Source organism: Melanerpes formicivorus, unplaced genomic scaffold, assembly GCF_026170545.1.
Source record: "Melanerpes formicivorus ecotype bairdi unplaced genomic scaffold, bMelFor1.0.p_v2 SCAF_5, whole genome shotgun sequence".
Lineage (NCBI taxonomy): Eukaryota > Metazoa > Chordata > Aves > Piciformes > Picidae > Melanerpes > Melanerpes formicivorus.
The window spans coordinates 10,740,341-10,759,252 of NW_027142357.1; the positions used below are offsets into that span (position 1 = coordinate 10,740,341).

Consider the following 18,912-nt stretch of genomic DNA (forward strand, 5'->3'; position numbering starts at 1 on the left):
AAAATGTTGTCGTTCAGGAAAGAAAGTGCAATTACGGCACTGACAAACATAACCAGCTGAATATAAACACAAAAATCTATAGAAACAAAGAAGAATTAAAATAAGGTCTGAGCATGGGATACAAAGAGAATAAAGTTGATTTTTTTTTTAGAAGTAAAACCCACTTTCAAACATAAAAACCTGAATAATTTAATTCAAATGGATGGCTCTCTTTTCATCATAGTCATAGGTATTTTACATTTTTCATGACAGCATCTTTATTTTATAAATACTAAAATAATACTGTTGTCATCTTCTCAAATTAAAAAAAAAAAATCCAAATGAGTGTAAGCTTTTGCCTTTTAAAAGTACTTAGAATTAAGGCATCTCTCCAGATCACCTCAGTAGAAGCAGCAACACATATATTTGTTAGGTGCAACAATGTAAGAACTCAAGATTAAATTAATAATAATGACAAAAAAAGCAATAAATTAATTTCAATCTACCTGATGAAATAATTATATTATCTAGCAATATACATGTCTACACAGGCATAGAGCTTATGTATGAGCAAAACCTCTGTGTAGCTCTCTCTGAACATTTTTATATGCACAGTCATTCATCTAAGTAGCCTGATTAATGTACTGGCTTCATTCTCGAAGATGAACCAAAGGTGGCACCACAAATTCATTTTTCAGTGCTAACGAAATAATGCAATAAGAAGCAGTTGACTTTATTACATGCAAACAGTACAAACCTACTCCTACACCATAGCAGGTGGCCCAGGTATATGCTCCCAGGTTATAATTTGACGATCCAGTATTGGAAAAAGCAGGATCCAGAGAAACACATCAATAAAATCAGAATGCAATGCCCTCTGATTTCTCTCACATGCAGGAGGCGAATACTGAGAGCTTAACCTCCACTGCTGCTTGCTACCTGGGGACCAACCAGTGCATGGACACAGGCTGCCCTGCCCTCCTGGAGCTCACCCTAGACAATTATAACATGCTTCTGAAGACAACTTCAAAAGCTGGCCCAGCTGTACAAGGTAGTCCAGAAGGTTCTCCTCCTGCCTGAACCATCCTGCTGAAATGCAGCCTGCCACAGGGCACTCAGCTTCCCTCAAACCAATGTCCTAGCTAGAACTAGCAGCGTTCACACATCTCAAATCTAAAATCAGAAAGTATTTTCAAGAGACCTTTCTTTGACACTGGATCAGATCAATTAAGTATGAAAAAAACCCCACAATCTTTAGCCTTTGATAGGACAACATATCATAGAAGATTTTCACTGTGTTATGAGAGGCAGGTGAAACTGTTCTCATAGGAAACACATTATCTGCCCCCCAAGTTTACGGTTTCACATTTATCACATTAAAAAAAGTAAGCAAGCCCACAGTCAGCAAAACTTTCAACTTCTGTGATGAGAAACCAAAGACCTGATGGCCAGGTACAAATTCCTGGATAAGCTCAAACTACTGAAGTCAGATTTTTAATCACAAACTTACAGCCCAAAAGCTAGGAACTTTGTGGCTGACCGAAACAAAGAAATGCATTATAGTATAATTTAGACTTGAGGAATAACCCAGGCGGGAGGTTTCAGTCTCCCACTGTTCTGTCAGTCAGTCAGCTGAACAAAAAAAATTGTAGAACTGTTGAGGAAACCTTCACAAGAGTGAAAAAGTAACGGGGTCACTCAACTTTTGACACCCCTCTCCTTTGACACACATTCTCACTGGGCACGCAGTGAAGATATATATATGTAATGATTTTTACAAAGGGTATTCCAAGGGGGAACTTTAAAAGTCCGTGTTGTAAAAAGCTGCAGCACCCTACCACCTCTGACTGAAAAGCCTAAATGAGGATTTATGTGATCATAGCTTGCAGCTTTGGCCACGTGCAGTGTCACATACTACCCACCCACTGTGTGCCATGGTGAGATGGAGTAAGCAAGCCTACCTTGTGCAGTCTGATGAAGGTTTCATATGGCCTTGGCTGCTCTCCTCCCAGACGCTGTTTGCCAGCTCGTTCCCGATAGAAGACATCACCTTGATGAGCTCTATAGGCCAGTCATCCAGGTCGAGAGAGCGGACCCGGGAGAGGTGCGTGCCAAGGTTTCGATGTATACCTGAGCATTCGATACATATGAGGGCTCCCAGATTCAAGCTGGCCCAGTCAGGGTCTATGGGAAAAGGGAAATAAGCAATGAGTACAATGAAACACCCAACAAAACCGTCTAGTTTATGGTGGTGGACAAAAGATTTTGGCTCCGGGGGGGGGGGGGTGGGGGGGGTGGGTGGGGAACGGGAAAAAAAAAACACGTCATGTGCAAAGCACAGTTGGAAGATCTTCCAGAAGGGTCAGATTTGACCTGTGGAAGTTCCAATCCTTCTGAGGAGCCCTCAAGGAGCAAGAAAAAAACCAAAAAACGGGGAGGTGGGTCTGAAAGGATGTATCATTCCATCTCTAAAGAAAACTATGAATTAGAAAGAAAAGAAGAAACAAAGAAAATACAAACACAGTGGTGATGATAAAGTGGTGGAAGTCCCTCCTTGGGAATCTAGAGCCACTCATAGCAAATTACAAGGGAAAAAGGAAGAAGGAAAAAAAACCCGAGCGACTAGATACAATATCTCTGTTGCTAACTATATGAACTCCCTTAATAACCATCTATATCATCACCTACATATGGCTTTTACATCTAACACACTATGGGGTATGTTTTCATCTCTAAGATCAGGGAGATAAGTACTAAGATGAAAATGTGATACTTTGAACAAGTCCCAGTTCTAGTGTACGAGCCAGAAGGATTCCACTGACACGCACACGCACACACACACAAAATAACCCTGCGAACGATAAGGCTGTGACATACCTGACAAAAGCTGGGAAATTCAAAGTAATTTCCCAAGATGGTTTGCTTTTTTTTGTCACTTTGTGTTATTTAAACCTACATTTGTATGAATCTCCCTCTCTCCAACAAACACTCATTTTAACAAATGCAACAAAAGACTTATGGGAGGAATGTTTGGTGGCCCTTTTTCTCCCCCCTACTGTCAGATCTTTTCTTCTTGACTTAGATTGGGCCTCCCGAAGAACTAGTAGGCTAGCACCAATGCCAAGTAGGAAAATGGTGATTAATTGAGAGGGCAGGCAATTTTTATTCAAATCTAAATAAAATTTAGAACCGATAGAAAATGAATTTCCTGTCTGTCTCTTCCTATTCATGGAAATTTCAGCCAAAGACTCATTTTGACTTTGTGTAATCCAAAATCAAAAAGTTATTTTTGGTGGCCGACATATGTGGAAGCAAAAAATTCCCTAGGCTCTTTGCCATGTCACATTTGGCCAATAAATACGAAAAGAAAGCAGTTACTTTTAGCTACAGAGTCCTGCATTTTATTTAAGGCATTGACTGACATTTTTCAGTCAGTTCTTAGAAATCTAAAAATATCCCCAAGAAGAAAAATCCCCTTCTTATTTCACTTGAGCAGAAAAACACATCTTAGCTTAAAAATTCCTGTCCATCCCAAGCTTTACTAGGAATATACAGCATTTCAGATCCTCCAAAAAATAAGGTGAGGCAAAACTCCTGCCATGCCTCTAAGGCCTTGGTAAGACAACCATGACAAACCTCTTTCTTGCATATTTCTTTAGGTCACCTCCACCCGCTTTGGTGTCTTGCCAGTGAAGAAAACAGTAGTGTATTTGAAACAGACTAAAAAAAACCCAATTAAAAAACAATAATCACAAAATATGAAATTGTAGGTTAAAAAAAAACTTAAACAAAGCAGGTAATAATTTTAAATTTTCAAACTGTGACTTGAAATAAAAATCTCTGCTCCTGACCTGCAAAGGCCAGGATTATCTTCACAAAAATAATACACACAATGAGCTCAAGGAGTCATAAACTCAGAGTGAAGCAAGAGAAAAAAGTACCAATTAATATTTTCCCAATTACTGGGAAACTAAAGACTTCCTAAACATCTCCGTGCACTTGAGGTACATCTAATTTAGCTTTTACTGAATTAACTCTCAAAGTAGTCATCTACTTCCAACTGACAGTGCTGGTACAATGGAATGAGTCCACCAAAGTGATAAGCAAGCTTTATGAAATTTTGTTGACAGTATTTTAAATTTCAACAGTCTGACAACACACAGCTGAGTTTGAAGGTGGCAAGCTAGGAAAGGCAAGTGTTGAACTCATTATTCAGTGAAAAAATGGACTTGTTGATTTTGGTTCCAACTGGAGCAAGACAGGGCTCTAATGAGGAGCTTGAACAAGCAGCATTCAATGGATTCTGGGGAAAAAACTGACAGGACGTCACTTACAACTCCTGTTTCAGTGTGTGTGCCTGAAAAATTGTTTTCAAAAGGATGCATGCTAGATGACAGAAGTCACTACTCACCAATAATTAAGGCAAATTATGGTAAACTGCCTGCTCAGGGTTGTCCCTAATTGCAATTCACTGCTCCTATCTGTATCTTCCTCTTGCTATATGTAGTTGAGAACTTTTAAAATTTCATGCTTGAAAATCGTGATCACAAATCTCTACTGAAAAGAAGCACATGTGCTCAGAAAACCATAACTATTCAAGCTGGCAGTTTTTTGTTTGTTTCCTTCTCTTTTTCAAGAAGACAGAAAAGTAGCTCTTTTCCTGGTGATGTGATGAGTGATTCTGAATTGGAGGATGCCCAGAATACTAGCAAACATGTGGCAGGCTTATCTCCAGTACATACGCATCCAGATTTGATGGCAACAGAAGGGAAAAGCCCATTCAATGCAGCTGGAGATACTATAAAACTAACTTCCCTTTCTTTTACTTGCAATCTGACAAATAAAATGAGAGTTTTATCATGTAACTCAATACTCCTAGATCACAATGTTTAGCTGTCCATATTATTAAAGGTGTTTAGTTCAAGAGAACGCCTTCCCACCTTGACCTGCACCTCAGACTGACCCTTTGAAGGCAAAAAAGCTCTTGGAATAGAGCCTTTGTTTAGGAGAATAAACCCTCCCCACTGTGTCCTTCATCCCTTTGGACTCAAGATGTCTGATGAAAGGTTTTGCCATGCTAAATCCTCATGAGTCCAGCATGTGTGGGACAGCTCTGGTCTGAGCAGAGGGAATCTCTAAAGGAAGGAGAAGAAGCATCATCTTGCAGAGTCACAGCAGAAGAGAAAAGTTTGCATCTTCACTGTTCTTTGAGAGTTGGTGGTCTTTTTTATACTGCATATAAAGTTGAATCTATTGATGACTACGTAAGCTTGCCAGGACCACCCAAATAATTACTTCAGTGTTTGGCTCTCAAATACAAAATACACCACAGTAAGTTATTAGACTCCTGGACTACAAAACTCATGGTGAGACTCTCCCTCTTTAAGGCCTCCCTGTTTTCTTCTATAACAGAAAAACCTGGTATTTCACAGCCTCCAAATATCTTGAAAAAGTGACTCTCATTTATCCTCTCGTCTGCTATTTAAGCAGTAAGATTGGAAGAGCTAAAATTCTTCAGAGGCAGAAATTCATCTGGGTTTGCCTAATCAGTTTGAATATCTTCAGTGCCTTCTCCAGATAGAAGCCAGTATTATAACTCCAATGCTCTGGAAAAAGGCACCGTCATTTTTGTTCTGAAACACAAGTGAAATCTTGTTGGGTAAAAACCTCAGCACCTAAAGAGCATTTTGCCACGTCTATTGCTCTGGGATTGGAACATTAAAAAAGGCACTTCAAAAAACTTTAGCCTGAGACTGCCAAAGGGCCAGAAGGCTGCTGGCACACAGATGCTGCTGGTACCACTGCTGCCGATTAACATACAACAAGGCAGAAATTCCCTGGTGAAACAAAGTGCTGTGATGAAGTGCTAAAAAGGCAAAGAGCTCTAGAAAGAGGAAGAATGAGACTTCTGAAGTGGAAGATTGATGGCTCTTGAATAGAGCTGAGGGACAGCAACATCTCATATTCCTTTGCTCCCAAACATCTGTCTTTGTGAAGATGCAAACTATGTAAGCTTTCCACAAGAGCACTAGTGTTTGTAATGCTAAATGCTCAGGGGGTAAGGACTTGCTCAGGCAAGGCAGAAAGGGAGAGAAGGAAATAAAGCAAAACCCGGCAGAAAAAGCAAAAGGCTGAGGTTCACCTCATATGTGTGTTTTAATTTTAACATACATCACTTTGGAAATACCTCAAATTTTTCATCAGGAATGATGATAGCCTTAAAATCAGGAAGGCCACATGGCAAGAAGAGTCAAAGAGGTTTTAAATTTCTCCAAGAATGCCAACAATTAAGAAGTTCCAGTTTAGATTTCAAAATGACCCCTGCACATCAAAAGCTACATAACAGAGTTAAGTGTGGCCAAAAAAGGGCAGTCCCCCCCTGCTGTCTCCCAGCAACATGTTCTTGGCACATCCCTCCTGCTGGCACAACACATGGGTGGTCAGCTTGACCAGTAAAACAATTTGGATGAAAACCAACCTGGCTGAAATAGACTGGGGCAAAAAGAAAAGAAAAAGAAAAAAGAAGAAAAATAAGGCTGCTTTCTTGCACAATCACATTCCTGACTCAACATCTACCTGCTGCAGAAATACTGGGGGTACTTGTGTGACTGGGGAGAAAAACACACACCGTGGAGGTAGTGTGGACTCTGGGTAGAGCTGAAATGAATCATGGATACACCAGAAGGACATGTGTGGGTATGGGAAGTTGTCTGCAGTGAAAGGATCTTATGATCCCCTTCTGCCTGGGTGACCACTTAGCAGGGTCTAGGAAAATGCCACCCACAGTTGTACAGACATACTGAAGCAGAAATCAGTAACACTTCCATTGTGGTCTGCTCACAGACAGCAGTGAGTACTTCAAATGAACTAAATATACATCTAGGTCACTTGAAGACCCTGTTCTTCTCTTATACAGCACAGCATCTTATATGCCTTTTCCTTGAAGTGTACCAAAGCTTCAGTGTAAGTCTGAACAACTTCCAGGTTGATATGCAAGAAAACCAACAAGTAAGAGTCACTTAGGGCTGTATATGTTTAAATACCAGCCAAACCAGCATTTTGCCTTGTTTATTGTGTGCTGGATTACCAGACAGCAGAACATAAAGATGGTGATTTATCAGTGTTGTTATTATTTCTCTTTGTCAGCAAGAAGTCCCTGTGAAATTTCTCTTCGGAATCTCCCTCCAGCAGGTCAACAAGATCTTTTATCAGCACCCCAGTCCTAATGCTCAAAGCCTGTTCCAGCCAGGGCTCACATTCCTGTGTGCTGAACCACCAGGGACAGGGTAGCTACCTTTGCCCTTCATCAGTTTCCTATGGACAGTGTATGAATATCTGACAGTGTACATAATGCAAGCCAATTAACCAGGTTGGAAAAGACCTTTGAGGTCATCGAGTCCAACCTATCATCCAACACCACCTAATCAACTAAACCATGGCACCAAGCAGCCCATCCACTCTCTTCCTAGTGATGGTGACTCCACCACCTCACTGGGCAGCCCAGTCCAATGGCTAATCACTCTTTCTATGAAGAAATTCTTCCTAACATCTAGCCTAAACCTCCCCTGGCACAGCTTGAGCCTGTCTCCTCTTGTTCTGGTTCTGGTTGCCTGGGAGAAGAGACTAGCCCCCATCTGGCTACAACCTCCATTCATGTAGCTGTAGAGGGCAATAAGGTCTCCCCTGAGCCTCCTCTTCTCCAGGCTAAGCAACCCCAGCTCCTTCAGCCTCTCCTCATAGGGCTTGTGCTCCAAACCCCTCACCAACTTTGTTGCCCTTCACTGGACACATTGCAGCAACTCAACCTCCTTCCTAAACTGAGGGGCCCAGAACTGGACACAGTACTCAAGGTGCGGCCTAACCAGTGCTGAGTACAGGGGCAGAATGACTTCCCTGCTCCTGCTGGCCACACTGTTCCTGATATAGGGCAGGATGCCATTTACCTTCTTGGCTGCCTGGGCACACTGCTGGCTCATGTTCAGCCTACTATCAACCAGCACCCCCAGGTCCCTTTCTGCCTGGCTGCTCTCCAGCCACTCTGATCCCAGAAGAAGCAAGTAAAACTAGTCTGTATATAAACCAAATTTTGATGGTATGGAAAAGTATTCTTTTTGTTAATAGATTTTAAAACAGCTGTTAATGTGCTAACCATCTTCTCTTCAGGACCTCTAGGGATGAGGCAAGGGATAACAGCTTTGTTTGCTAGATGACCAAATCAGCCCCACTGCTATCTATTCAGATAGCAAATCCATTGTGCAAAAAGATTTGCACTTCTGTATGAATGTTCACTTTAAAGTTAACTGAGATGTTAGAATGGCTTGGACCAGCACTCAAAACAGCAAGTCTTAAAAAAAATGGTTAATTATACTCAAATTAAAATAAATGGATATTTTTCCATTTTAAGCACATGTAAAAATCTCACAAAAGTTCTGACTTTCAAATATCAAAGAAATAAAAATTCACAAGTTCTCCATCCTTCTGCTTCTACAACTAATTGCTTTGGAGCAACAGTACTTCCTTTTTGTGGCTTTGTTGCAAACCCCTGGAACTAAAGAGCACCAGAATAATGACCTCAGCCGGGGTTAGTGAGGTGAACCACAGCTCAAAGTATTCTCAAGAACACTTTTCTGAACACTAAGTATATGTTTTAAAAAATAAAAAAAGGGAAAGAAACATAAAGGGGAGAAAAAAAATAATCCCAGATCCAGTATCCAGATATAATGAGAAATGACTGATTTCTTCTGACAAGTAACCATAAAAAAAACCAAACCAAAAAAACACCAATCAAGTTCTACCTCTTTGAACATGCTGCCATGGCACATGTGCCCTCTCCATACAAAAAAAAGGAAGAAAATTGAGGTAACTGATGTCACACAGCAAACATCTTTTTCCTTTTCTTCAAAGAGAAGTAAGGAAATGCTGATATTTAAAATGGCACGTGAAACAAGGGGAAAAAAACCAAGCCTGATGAAGCAAACTCCACAATTAAGAAGAAATGTGCAAGCAACATATGAAATGTAATATCCAAAAAGAGAAAGTCCATGGTGGGCATTCATCTAAGTCTCAGCTGAGGAGAAGAGGTCAATTTTCTGAAGTCACATGGCTGTACTTACTCTGTGCTTCACAGTCCACGCAGTGGGAATTGCCTCTGATGTTCCTTATGGACTGAAGTGCCATGGCCTCATTCTGACTCGTCAGGCGGGACTGTGTAAATTAAAGGAACTGCATTAGTAACAAATAACACCCCCAAAGAATTGCATGGCAGAAATGGCAGCTGAACAAGCAGCAAAATACAAAGTTTTGACCCAAACTGAATGAATGAGATCAAGGAACCTCAAATGCTTGATTTGCCTCTCAACAAATCGTGATCCTTTGACATGTGCAAATCCATGCCTGCCTAGAAGGGACACTGCTATGGTTTAAGACGCAGCTGTTGGCTGAGTTTCCACAGTCTGCTCACACAGACTTCTATTTGCTCTCATGTTTCTTCATGGCTCAGAATTTTTCCCAAGGCTTTCTCTACCCTGTGCTGGAGCTCCCAGCATTTTGAGGTCTTCAGTCTGGATTCTAACAAGTAGGAGACCACACAGAGGAAAACTGAGCTTGAAAGTCAACCCTGCTATTCCACGAGAACAGCAGTCACAGTGTAGGTTTGCTTCTTCAGATAAATTAGATATGAATATTAATTTATAAAATCAATTCCTTTTATTGATGTGTATGCTTTTGCTAATGAAGACTAAGGGCTGGTTTGCAAAAGCAGCTGAAACCTTTTTATCATCAAAAGGTCAGATTTAATCATACAGCTCCCATTTAAATTCTCTCCATGGTGACCTGCCGATGACCTCTACTCACACCTGGAGAGGCTATCACGATTTACAACTGGCTCAGCCCTGTCCAACTAAACTGTCTCGTGGATTCTCTGAGAAGAAAACTGCTCTCTGAGAAGAAAACTGATAGCTGTAGCAAGTGATGGACTCTTTGCAATGAACTGATTTAAGCAAGATGACGACCAGGGCTTAATGTATGGCCATGTGGAATATGTCCTCCTGATCTATTACAGAGGGACACGTACTAAAGCTGTCCAGCTAACTGCACTTTGCTTTCCCACTTATTTCTTCTGACATGTTTTGAGACCTCAGTGATATTTCATAGAAGTATTCTTCACAGCCACTTACTAGCCATACTTTATCCTTTTTTACATTAGTATTTTTATACAGGTCTTCGCGCACAAATTTCCTCTTTTGTGCTCCCTTAACATAGGTACTAGAAAGTGTAAATCTGTGAAAGGTAAGAAAATATGTAAGCAGTGATTTTTCTTGATCTCAGAAATACATATTGAAAATAGTACTTTTTGAAAACAAAATAGGAAGTTAATTATGTGATGATGATAATTACTAGTGTCTGATCTATTTTGGTAGATCAGGGCAATGAAAGCAGGCATTCCCTTCTGACTATGAGTCTTCTCCTTGCAAAAGAAAATCATTAAAGACAAGTGTTAGGTGGATAATGTTAACAATTATTGCCCATTTCTGTCCCTGGACTACTACTCAACACCTCACTCTCTACTTGTGAGGAGTTTGCAGACATATAGAGTCAAGAAGCACAACTTCTCCCGACCTTCCAAAAATTTAGAATAAACCTTTATTTAGAATAAACCAAACCAAGTTGGAAGAGACCTTCAAGATCATCACGTCCAACCCATCAACCAATCCAACCCACTCAAACAGCTAATCCATGTTCTTTCCATAGAAAGCTTTGATGAACTGTTTCAGGCTTTTCTTTGTGTTATATCATTTAAGGCAGAAAACCATAAAAAAAATAATTCTGTGTAATAAAAGAAGAATTGCACATACACTTTGATTTCTGTGATTTGTATTACTTCACCGTGGCAGAATGCTATGGCTAAACATAACTACACATTTTGGGCTAGGTTGACCAGAACGTTTAGCTCAGTTTTGCTATGCAATAGATTTAACTAGAGATTTTGCTGGTAAATAAGCTGGTTTAGGGTCTGCCTTCACTCTTCTCCAAGACTGGCTTTTCTTGAAGGGGCTTCTGCAGAGCTCTAACCTGAAACAAACCTGAATGTGCAACAGTGACTGCACTATACAACTTCTCTGTAGGGAAAGTCCATGACCAACCCTCAGGTTTCATTGAAAATTTTGAGAGTACTATCAAGGGCAAAAAGGATAATCCAGGAGCTCCTGCTGTGAAAAAGAAACTGTAGAACAGGCTACAGCACCAGCTTTCTTGAAATATCTGAGGTATGCCTGCAGCTCCAATGCTGTTCTCTCATGTATGCAATACATGCAGGTCTCTAGGAGTACAGGTTTAAAACTCCAGAGTTCTTGATTTTGTTTTTATCTTAATGATCATCCACCCAGTACTTACTTTCAGTATTAATCTGTTCTTGCTGCTTACCTTATTCTTGCTGCTTTCACATGACTGTAAGCTGGCCAAGATCTGACTCTCTATGGCTTGTACCCATGCATCTCTTTCTTCATATGTGGTAGCTTCAAAGTGCCATGTCTGGCCAGTGAGAGAGACAATGATAAACTCAAAGTTTTCTTCTTGTTCTGAAAAAAATACACAATAGGAAGGAAAGATTAGATTGGAGGATATGACAGATAGGGCTAAACCATCTTGGTTAACAAGCATTTCTGTAAGGTAATGAGCAAATCCATAAATGGGCACACAAGGTTTGAGGCTGGTTATGTCTAACTACCCTGCAGCTGCCCAATGCAGCAGGAAGTGTCACATGGATCCACTGCTGCTTGTCTCCAAATGTCATGCAGATAAAGTGCTTTTTCAGGGAAGTATTCAGCTCCTGTGTGTATTTGTGAATTTAGTATGGAGTGTCTACCTCTCTCAAACACAAAGAGGCTGACAAGCATTATTTAGATTTAAACCTAAGGTGTTAAGAGCTACATAATGTAAAGATCAAAATGTCACAAAATAACTTAAGATGAATGGACTGTAAAGAGATGACAATACCAAAAACTGGACAATTTACACTCTTCCTTCAAGTAGTTTTTTACATGCACAGGTATATTAAAGGTGGATGAGCACATGGTCTTTTCTACAGCATAAATACACTGGGTTATAAAAGAGGATTAAAATCACTTCAACCTATTCAACATTCACGTTCAACACAGGAGATGAGAAAATGAGCTGAGAAGCCAGCAGAAAGGGTCAAGGAAATATCCTCAGGGCTACTAGAGTATATAAGGACAAGTATTCAGGCCAGAGGACTGCAGCATATGAAAACATCAGCAGAACTGAACTAAATGGACACACACTTTAACTACACATGGGACACCAAAGTCAAATTAAAAAAATCAAGGAAGCTGAAGCAGACTAAGTGGAATTAGGAAGGGCAGGCATGAAGCATGAAAGGAAAAGAATAATAGAGCACAAAGTTCTGGTGAACATCAGCCATAATGGGCTTTAGAAAGAACATTATATTCACTTGTCTGCTAATGACTTATTATAGATTCAGAACCATGAAACTTCTGCATTACCTTGTCATCCATAAGCATGCAAAGATAAGTGACAAATCTAGCACTAGCTTTAAAGACAGCACTGCTGTTTGCTGGCAGTCATTCTCTCAACCTGTGGGTCAACTGATTTTCTTTGATAAACTCTGTGCTAGGGAGGCCAGTGCCCACACTGCTTTAATGATGCCTCAAAAAATAACAGGTTACTTTGCACCTTTAGGTGAGAATAAACATGGAAGTGAAGGTTATTTCCAGGGGCATGAGCTGTATGAAACAGCAGTTTTACCAAAAAAAACCCCAGCAAAACAGTGTAGGAATAGGAATATAAGAGAAATGATGCAACTGTACAACTGTAGTATTACTTCAGCAACACTGTGTTAAAAACAAACAGGTAACAAAATAATCCAAAATGCTACGAATAGATCATAGAAAAAACCACATTTGTCAAACAGAGTTTCTGAAAATTCATAAGGAAGATGTAAGAGAAACTATGCCACAATAAAGGACATGATGTTCAGCTCTGTGTGCTGTCTCCTGTAGACAACACAATTATGGTCTTCCAGTTACACAGCAGTGGTATGGTGTACGGACAGCAGGTAGGTACAGACGCATTATGCATATGTTCATGAAAACAGGGAATGATGCTAAGGGAAGAGAATGTGAAAAACTGAATCCCACCTGAAGGAGTCCCTGCAGAATCCTATTTAGGAAACAGATAGCTTTAAATGGATTTTAAGTGATAAAACATAGTACTCCTGAAGTCTTACTAAGGAGATTTCCAAACAGGATTTAGAAAAGCCTTCTATAAAAATTACTGAGTGTGAGTGGTGCTGCGCCAGGCAGATTATTATGGCAGGGACTCCATAGTACACAGTATCACACAGGCCCTTTTCAGTCTCACTCCATTTTCTGCACCTCAGTTGAGCCTTTCTCCCACAGCCCTTCTCCACTTGCAACTCTGCTCCAGCCTGCATTGCATTTTCTTTGCCCCGTCCCCCCGACCATATGCCATACCACTCCTACATAAGCCAAAGGTTTTGTGCAAGCTGAAGGACATGCCTACTTGAGAAAACAGCTATTTTGCCGCCCCAAGTTAAAAATTCCCCACATCTCATTTTGAAGCAGGAAGGAGGCCATGAGGGGATGTAAAGACAGAAGAGGGCAACAAGAGAAGAGACTCCTCCAGCAGACTGACAGGGTTGACTTCTCAAAGCATTATAACTCAACAGAAATGCATAGTATGTAACTAATACTCCACAAGCATATATTCTGTATCTTTAGAGAGTTTCTTTGCACTACTCCAAGCATTAACCCAGTACTGCCAGGTCACCACTAAACCATGTCCCTCAGCATCACATCTTCACTTTTTAAAGTACCTCCAGTGACAGTGACTTCACTTTCCTGGGCAGCCAATTCCAATGCTTTACCACCCTCACCTCAGCATTGGAGTACTAGGTGACTTTTCAGCACTACAGTTCCAGATCTTAAAGTATATACATCAAGCTGTAGCATCATTTAATCCTCCATCTACTATTAGCCACTAATCCTGATCACATACATGATGTTGGTTTGCCCAAGGGCTCATGAGAAAGACTCTGCAATCCAGCCAGTGTACTGATTAAAAGTGAGACAGAGACACCATGCTTGCAGTGGTACCTCTGCAAGCTTTGTTTCTAGAAACACTGAACAAAGCTACACCCTTGCTTATGGGACACTGATGGCAGAGGACACAAACCCAGCTATTCAGGCAAGTGGAGTGCAAAGTCAGAAAACACCTCCAGACGTTTCCTGTGGTTACTCTTTTATACACTCAAGTCTCCTTTTCCCAAAGGAGAGGCTCCTGTGTTTCATCTCCTGACCTTTTCTGCTGTGATCAGCTGACACCACAACAAAAGCTGTAAAGTCCTTGCATAGCCTTTGTGGCTCAGGATCACAAAGCCCATGCAATATGCCAGTCAGTTTGTCCTGGTACAGCCCCACCTTGGCTTACAAGGCCTGCAGCAGGTTTTACATCTGGGCTGGAAGGACATTTTAAGTTCATCAGTAAGTTAGCTGAAAACCTGGTCATTGCTGATGGTACATTAAGAACACTAAGTTTTCACTCTCTGAGATCCACTGAAGCTTCAGGTTCACTCTGTGAAAAGCTCAGATGAAAAGCCACTGTGCCAGTTGAAAGTGTGTTCAGTAATACATTTCATGCTTACATACACCAAATATTCTTTTGGCAAGGGCAGTTGTGAAACAAAGCCTCAGAGCCTGCTCCATGTCACCCACAGGGCAATGTCTGCAAAAGACGAGTGGCAAACGGGTACATCCTGTAAGCACCAAACAGGCAAATCCAGGCAGGAGAATGAAACTGTTCAGTTTTACTCTTCAGTAAAATTATCAGTTGTGCTATTTAAATCCCTGTGAGCCCAATCACAAAATTTTATTAAACAGTTTTCCGTGTTTAACAGTTATTCACAGGAAGGTCCACTATAATAGTATTTTAGCACCATCAACCTGTCGAAATCAACCTGCCCAATTACTCCAAACTACATTAATAACACCAGATATTACGCTAATTGTGTCCAGTTTCTATGCAGACGAGGTCCCGTGGGGCTAATTTTGCATTCTCAGGGGCAAGCAACTCAGCCATCAACCTGATTTCACTAGGAATCCCTCCTCATTACATAGTCCAGGCTGTCAAACTTTTTTTTTTTTTTTTTTTTTTTTTTTTTTTTTCAAAAAAAGGTTAATGGGCCAATCAGTCATCAATTATTTCCTGGAAGGCCAGGAGACAAAGGGTTAAAGTGCAAAAAGCCAGCTGCAACTGATTTCCATTTAGAAGTTATTATCAACAGCAGAGGTCTGCAATTTTGTTGTTGTTTGCTTTGCCTTTCTTTCTTTTTTTTTTTTTTTTTAAGTGGGAAAGGGTGGATAGGATGGGAAATGAGCTACATCTGTAAGATGATGATCATCATCATACAGAACATAGAATAGAATAGAATAGAATAGAATAGAATAGAATAGAATAGAATAGAATAGAATAGAACAGAACAGAACCGAACCGAAAATATCAGGTTGGAAGAGACCTTCAAGATCATCATGTCCAACCTACCATCCAACACCACTTAATCAACTAACCCGTGCAACCAAGCACACTATCAAGTCTCCTCCTAAACACCTCCAGTGACAGTGACTCCAGTGATAGTGACTCCAGCACCTCCCTGGGCAGCCCATTGCAATGGGCAATCACTCTCTCTGTGTAGAACTTCTTCCTAACATCCAGTCTGGCACAGCTTAAGACTGTGTCCTCTCGTTCTGGTTGCCTAGAAGAAGAGACCAGCCCCTGTCTGTCTACAACCTCCCTTCAGGTAGTTGTAGAGCGCAATAAGGTCTCCCCTGAGCCTCCTCTTCTCCAGGCTAAACAACCCCAGCTCCCTTAGCCTCTCCTCATATGGCTTGTGTTCCAAACCCCTCACCAACTTTGTTGCCCTTCTCTGGACACATTCCAGCAAGTCAACATCCTTCCTAAACTGAGGGGCCCAAACAGGACACAGTACTCAAGATGTGGCCTAACCAGTGGAGTGTACAGGGGCAGAATGACCTCCCTGCTCCTGCTGGCCACACTGTTCCTGATACAGGCCAAGATGCCATTGGATCATAAGAGGTGTGCTTTCTTTCTTTCTTTTTTTTTTTTTGTTTTCAAGTGGAAGCAGGTAGGCAACCTGTGACTTTTAGGAAAACCGCCACACCACATAAGTTCCAAGAATAGAATAGAATAGACCAGGTTGGAAGAGACCTTCAAGATCATCGCGTCCAACCCATCATCCAACACCATCTACACAATACCACTGTTAATGCTGCATATGCTGTTTCACCAGTACCTTTCCCTAGTAAAGTTACTGCATTTAACCTGTCTTGACATTTATTTTGCTCTGCCAAAAGACAGACACTGCTACAAGCCTACCCAACCCACTTATGGAAAACAAGATATACAACTTCTTAGAAACAAAGGATTGTATAAGAGAAAACAAACATTTGGACATGGTCTCACTGCGTTCCTGTACCGATGCCTGTGTTTATTGCATGCAGCAGAGATCTGATTTAGGAAACTACACTCAAAATAACTACAGGATACAATTAGTCTATAACTTGTTCCAGAGAAGTCAATTAAGTCTATTAAAATGTAGGGAAGACACATGTCCAGAAGTGCTCATGCTTTTTGGTATCCTGTAAGCGTGGTTCTAAATGGCGTGCATGTATCAGTTTGTTCACAATTCCCACATCTTTTATTTTCAATATTAAGAACTGGATAAATAGTTACCAAGACCTTAGACCAGTGGTTGGTAATCACATGCAGTCTGAAGTCAACAGAAGACAAGGGCCCCTTTTCATCAGACATTGAAATCTAAAATTAAATCCATTCCAAATGTTTCTTTTCAAACAGAAAAAATATTTCTACTTTTCCATGAGTATCAAACAATGACTTGCCAGGCTCATGGTTTATCTCACAGGCATACATGAATATTTTGCCAGAATCAGAGATAAAACTGGATCTTCTGGCTTCCAAGGCAACTAGCATCTTTCACTAGGTGCCAGATTGTACATTTGCATCTTTGCCCAACATAGCTATTGTCAGAGGATCCTGGTGCTGCTGCTAATTAAGAGTAACTCACCGTGCACATCTGGTGGATGATGCTGCTCACACAGGAAACACTTTCCAGCAGCAAGAAGTCAAGTGCAGAACCAAAAGATTCTCCATGGCATATTTCAAACACCCGTGAATCCTCTTCAGGAGTTGAGGTTACAGCTTGAAACCTAGTCAAGCCTGCCTCAAGTAACACTGAGACCTATTTAAACTCCCCCTTTATCACACCCTCCTCCCTCTCTCAAAAATCACTTCTGCTCAAGCACTCCTTAATAACCCTTCATCTTATCAAAAGGATGAGAATGAAACACTGCTGAGGTGCCCTAGTCATCCACATTAGATGTTTACAATAAACAATGTGTTTACAGCAAAGGCACGTGTTATTTATGAACTATATAATGTTAACTATTGTTCCCTTTTGCCATTTGGTGCAAATTATCCCTGTAACTTGGAAGATAAGTATGTTTATTAGCAGCCTCAATTAAGGAAATATTTGTGCCATGTCCCACTGGGCATGACTATGCTAATACTTCTCTCCCCTTTCCAAACCCAGTGTCTAAATCTAATTAGTTTTGAAAATCAACCCTATCAGGACAATATAGCTCAGCTATCGGTTGCCCACAGCTCCTGATATTGTATTCTACTGAAAGAATTTTTCAGTGCTACTGTTTTAGTGCTACCCATGAGTGACAAACTGGTGCTGAAAGGTTGGTTTCTAGCTCAAGGGAGTAAGTCCCTTGTGCCATACGTACTTGTTGTTTTGTTTGGGTGCCATGCCAACACAGTTCAAAGACATCCATGAAGTTAATTTTTAACTTCAGTTTACAAAACGTGAGTCCACACTGAGATTTGGTGTCTCAAGCCCACGGTTTACTTTTTAAATTATATGTGTTTCAAAGCTGAAGACCTTGCTTAACTGAGAGGTGTTGTGAAACTCAGTCTACTGGGCAGAGTTAATCTCAGGTGCCCTGAAATGCCTCCTCCTCCACCTGCAGTAGATTCCAAAAGTGAGCTTTCTGCATAGGCACAGCACCATAACACTGACAGCATCACTGACTTTGCAACAGAAGGCAGGCTTGGAGCTCATGAACAAGCAGCAACTCCAATGCAGCACTGTTTTAACATGTCACATATGTAACCACGAACAGTGGGAAAATGAGGATGCAGTATCTTTATGCATCTTAAACCACAACATGCAGAGCACAGCCATCTAACTTCTTAAAGATACTCCCTTCCCCTGTGCTGCAAAATCTGTTGGTATAGGTAAAATAATTCTGTATTTTCATAATGCTGTGATGATAGCAGGTGTAAGTGACTCCAGCTTTCTTAAAAGCAGAGCAGGGTCTGTTTTAATTATAACACACTGATACCTCAAACTTTTACCCTAGAGAAGCAAAGCATTGCTCCAAGCGTGGCCACCTGTGATAAGGAGCAGGTGGGACTTTTTTAGTTGTCATTTGTTCCCCAGAGGGGGAAAAAAAAAAATCTAAACTCTGAAAACTAAAGAGATAAAGATCAACTTCAAAACTGAAGGAAGTAAAATGTCTTGGAATCACACAAATCTGACAAAGGAACAGCAGAGAACATAGCTTAACAACGGCCCACTTCTCTCTGCCCTCCTCAGAAGTTAGAGTCCTTCAGCTGTGATTTTACACATCTGTGAAAATTCTCCCTCTCCTTACTCCTCTGACTAGGATAGAACCATCAGGAACACAGTACTCTGGCTATCAAATAACACAGAAAGAGGAGGCACACTCAGCTTTGCACATGTACAGCAAACATGACCCTGTGAAAGCAGAAGAG

The 18,912-nt window shown here is 40.9% G+C and overlaps 1 protein-coding gene across 10 annotated transcripts in view; it reads right to left on the reverse strand.

Annotated features, from left to right (window-relative positions):
- AGAP1 (ArfGAP with GTPase domain, ankyrin repeat and PH domain 1) overlaps positions 1-18,912 on the reverse strand; it is a 400,655-nt gene that overhangs the window by 42,804 nt on the left and 338,939 nt on the right. For all 10 annotated transcript variants that reach the window (XM_068138082.1, XM_068138079.1, XM_068138077.1 and 7 more), the window contains 3 exons: positions 11,401-11,555; positions 9,093-9,183; positions 1,941-2,163 (listed from right to left, as the gene is read on the reverse strand). In XM_068138082.1, coding sequence (XP_067994183.1) covers positions 1,941-2,163; positions 9,093-9,183; positions 11,401-11,555 — 469 coding nt within the window. The remainder of the gene's footprint in view (positions 1-1,940; positions 2,164-9,092; positions 9,184-11,400; positions 11,556-18,912) is intronic.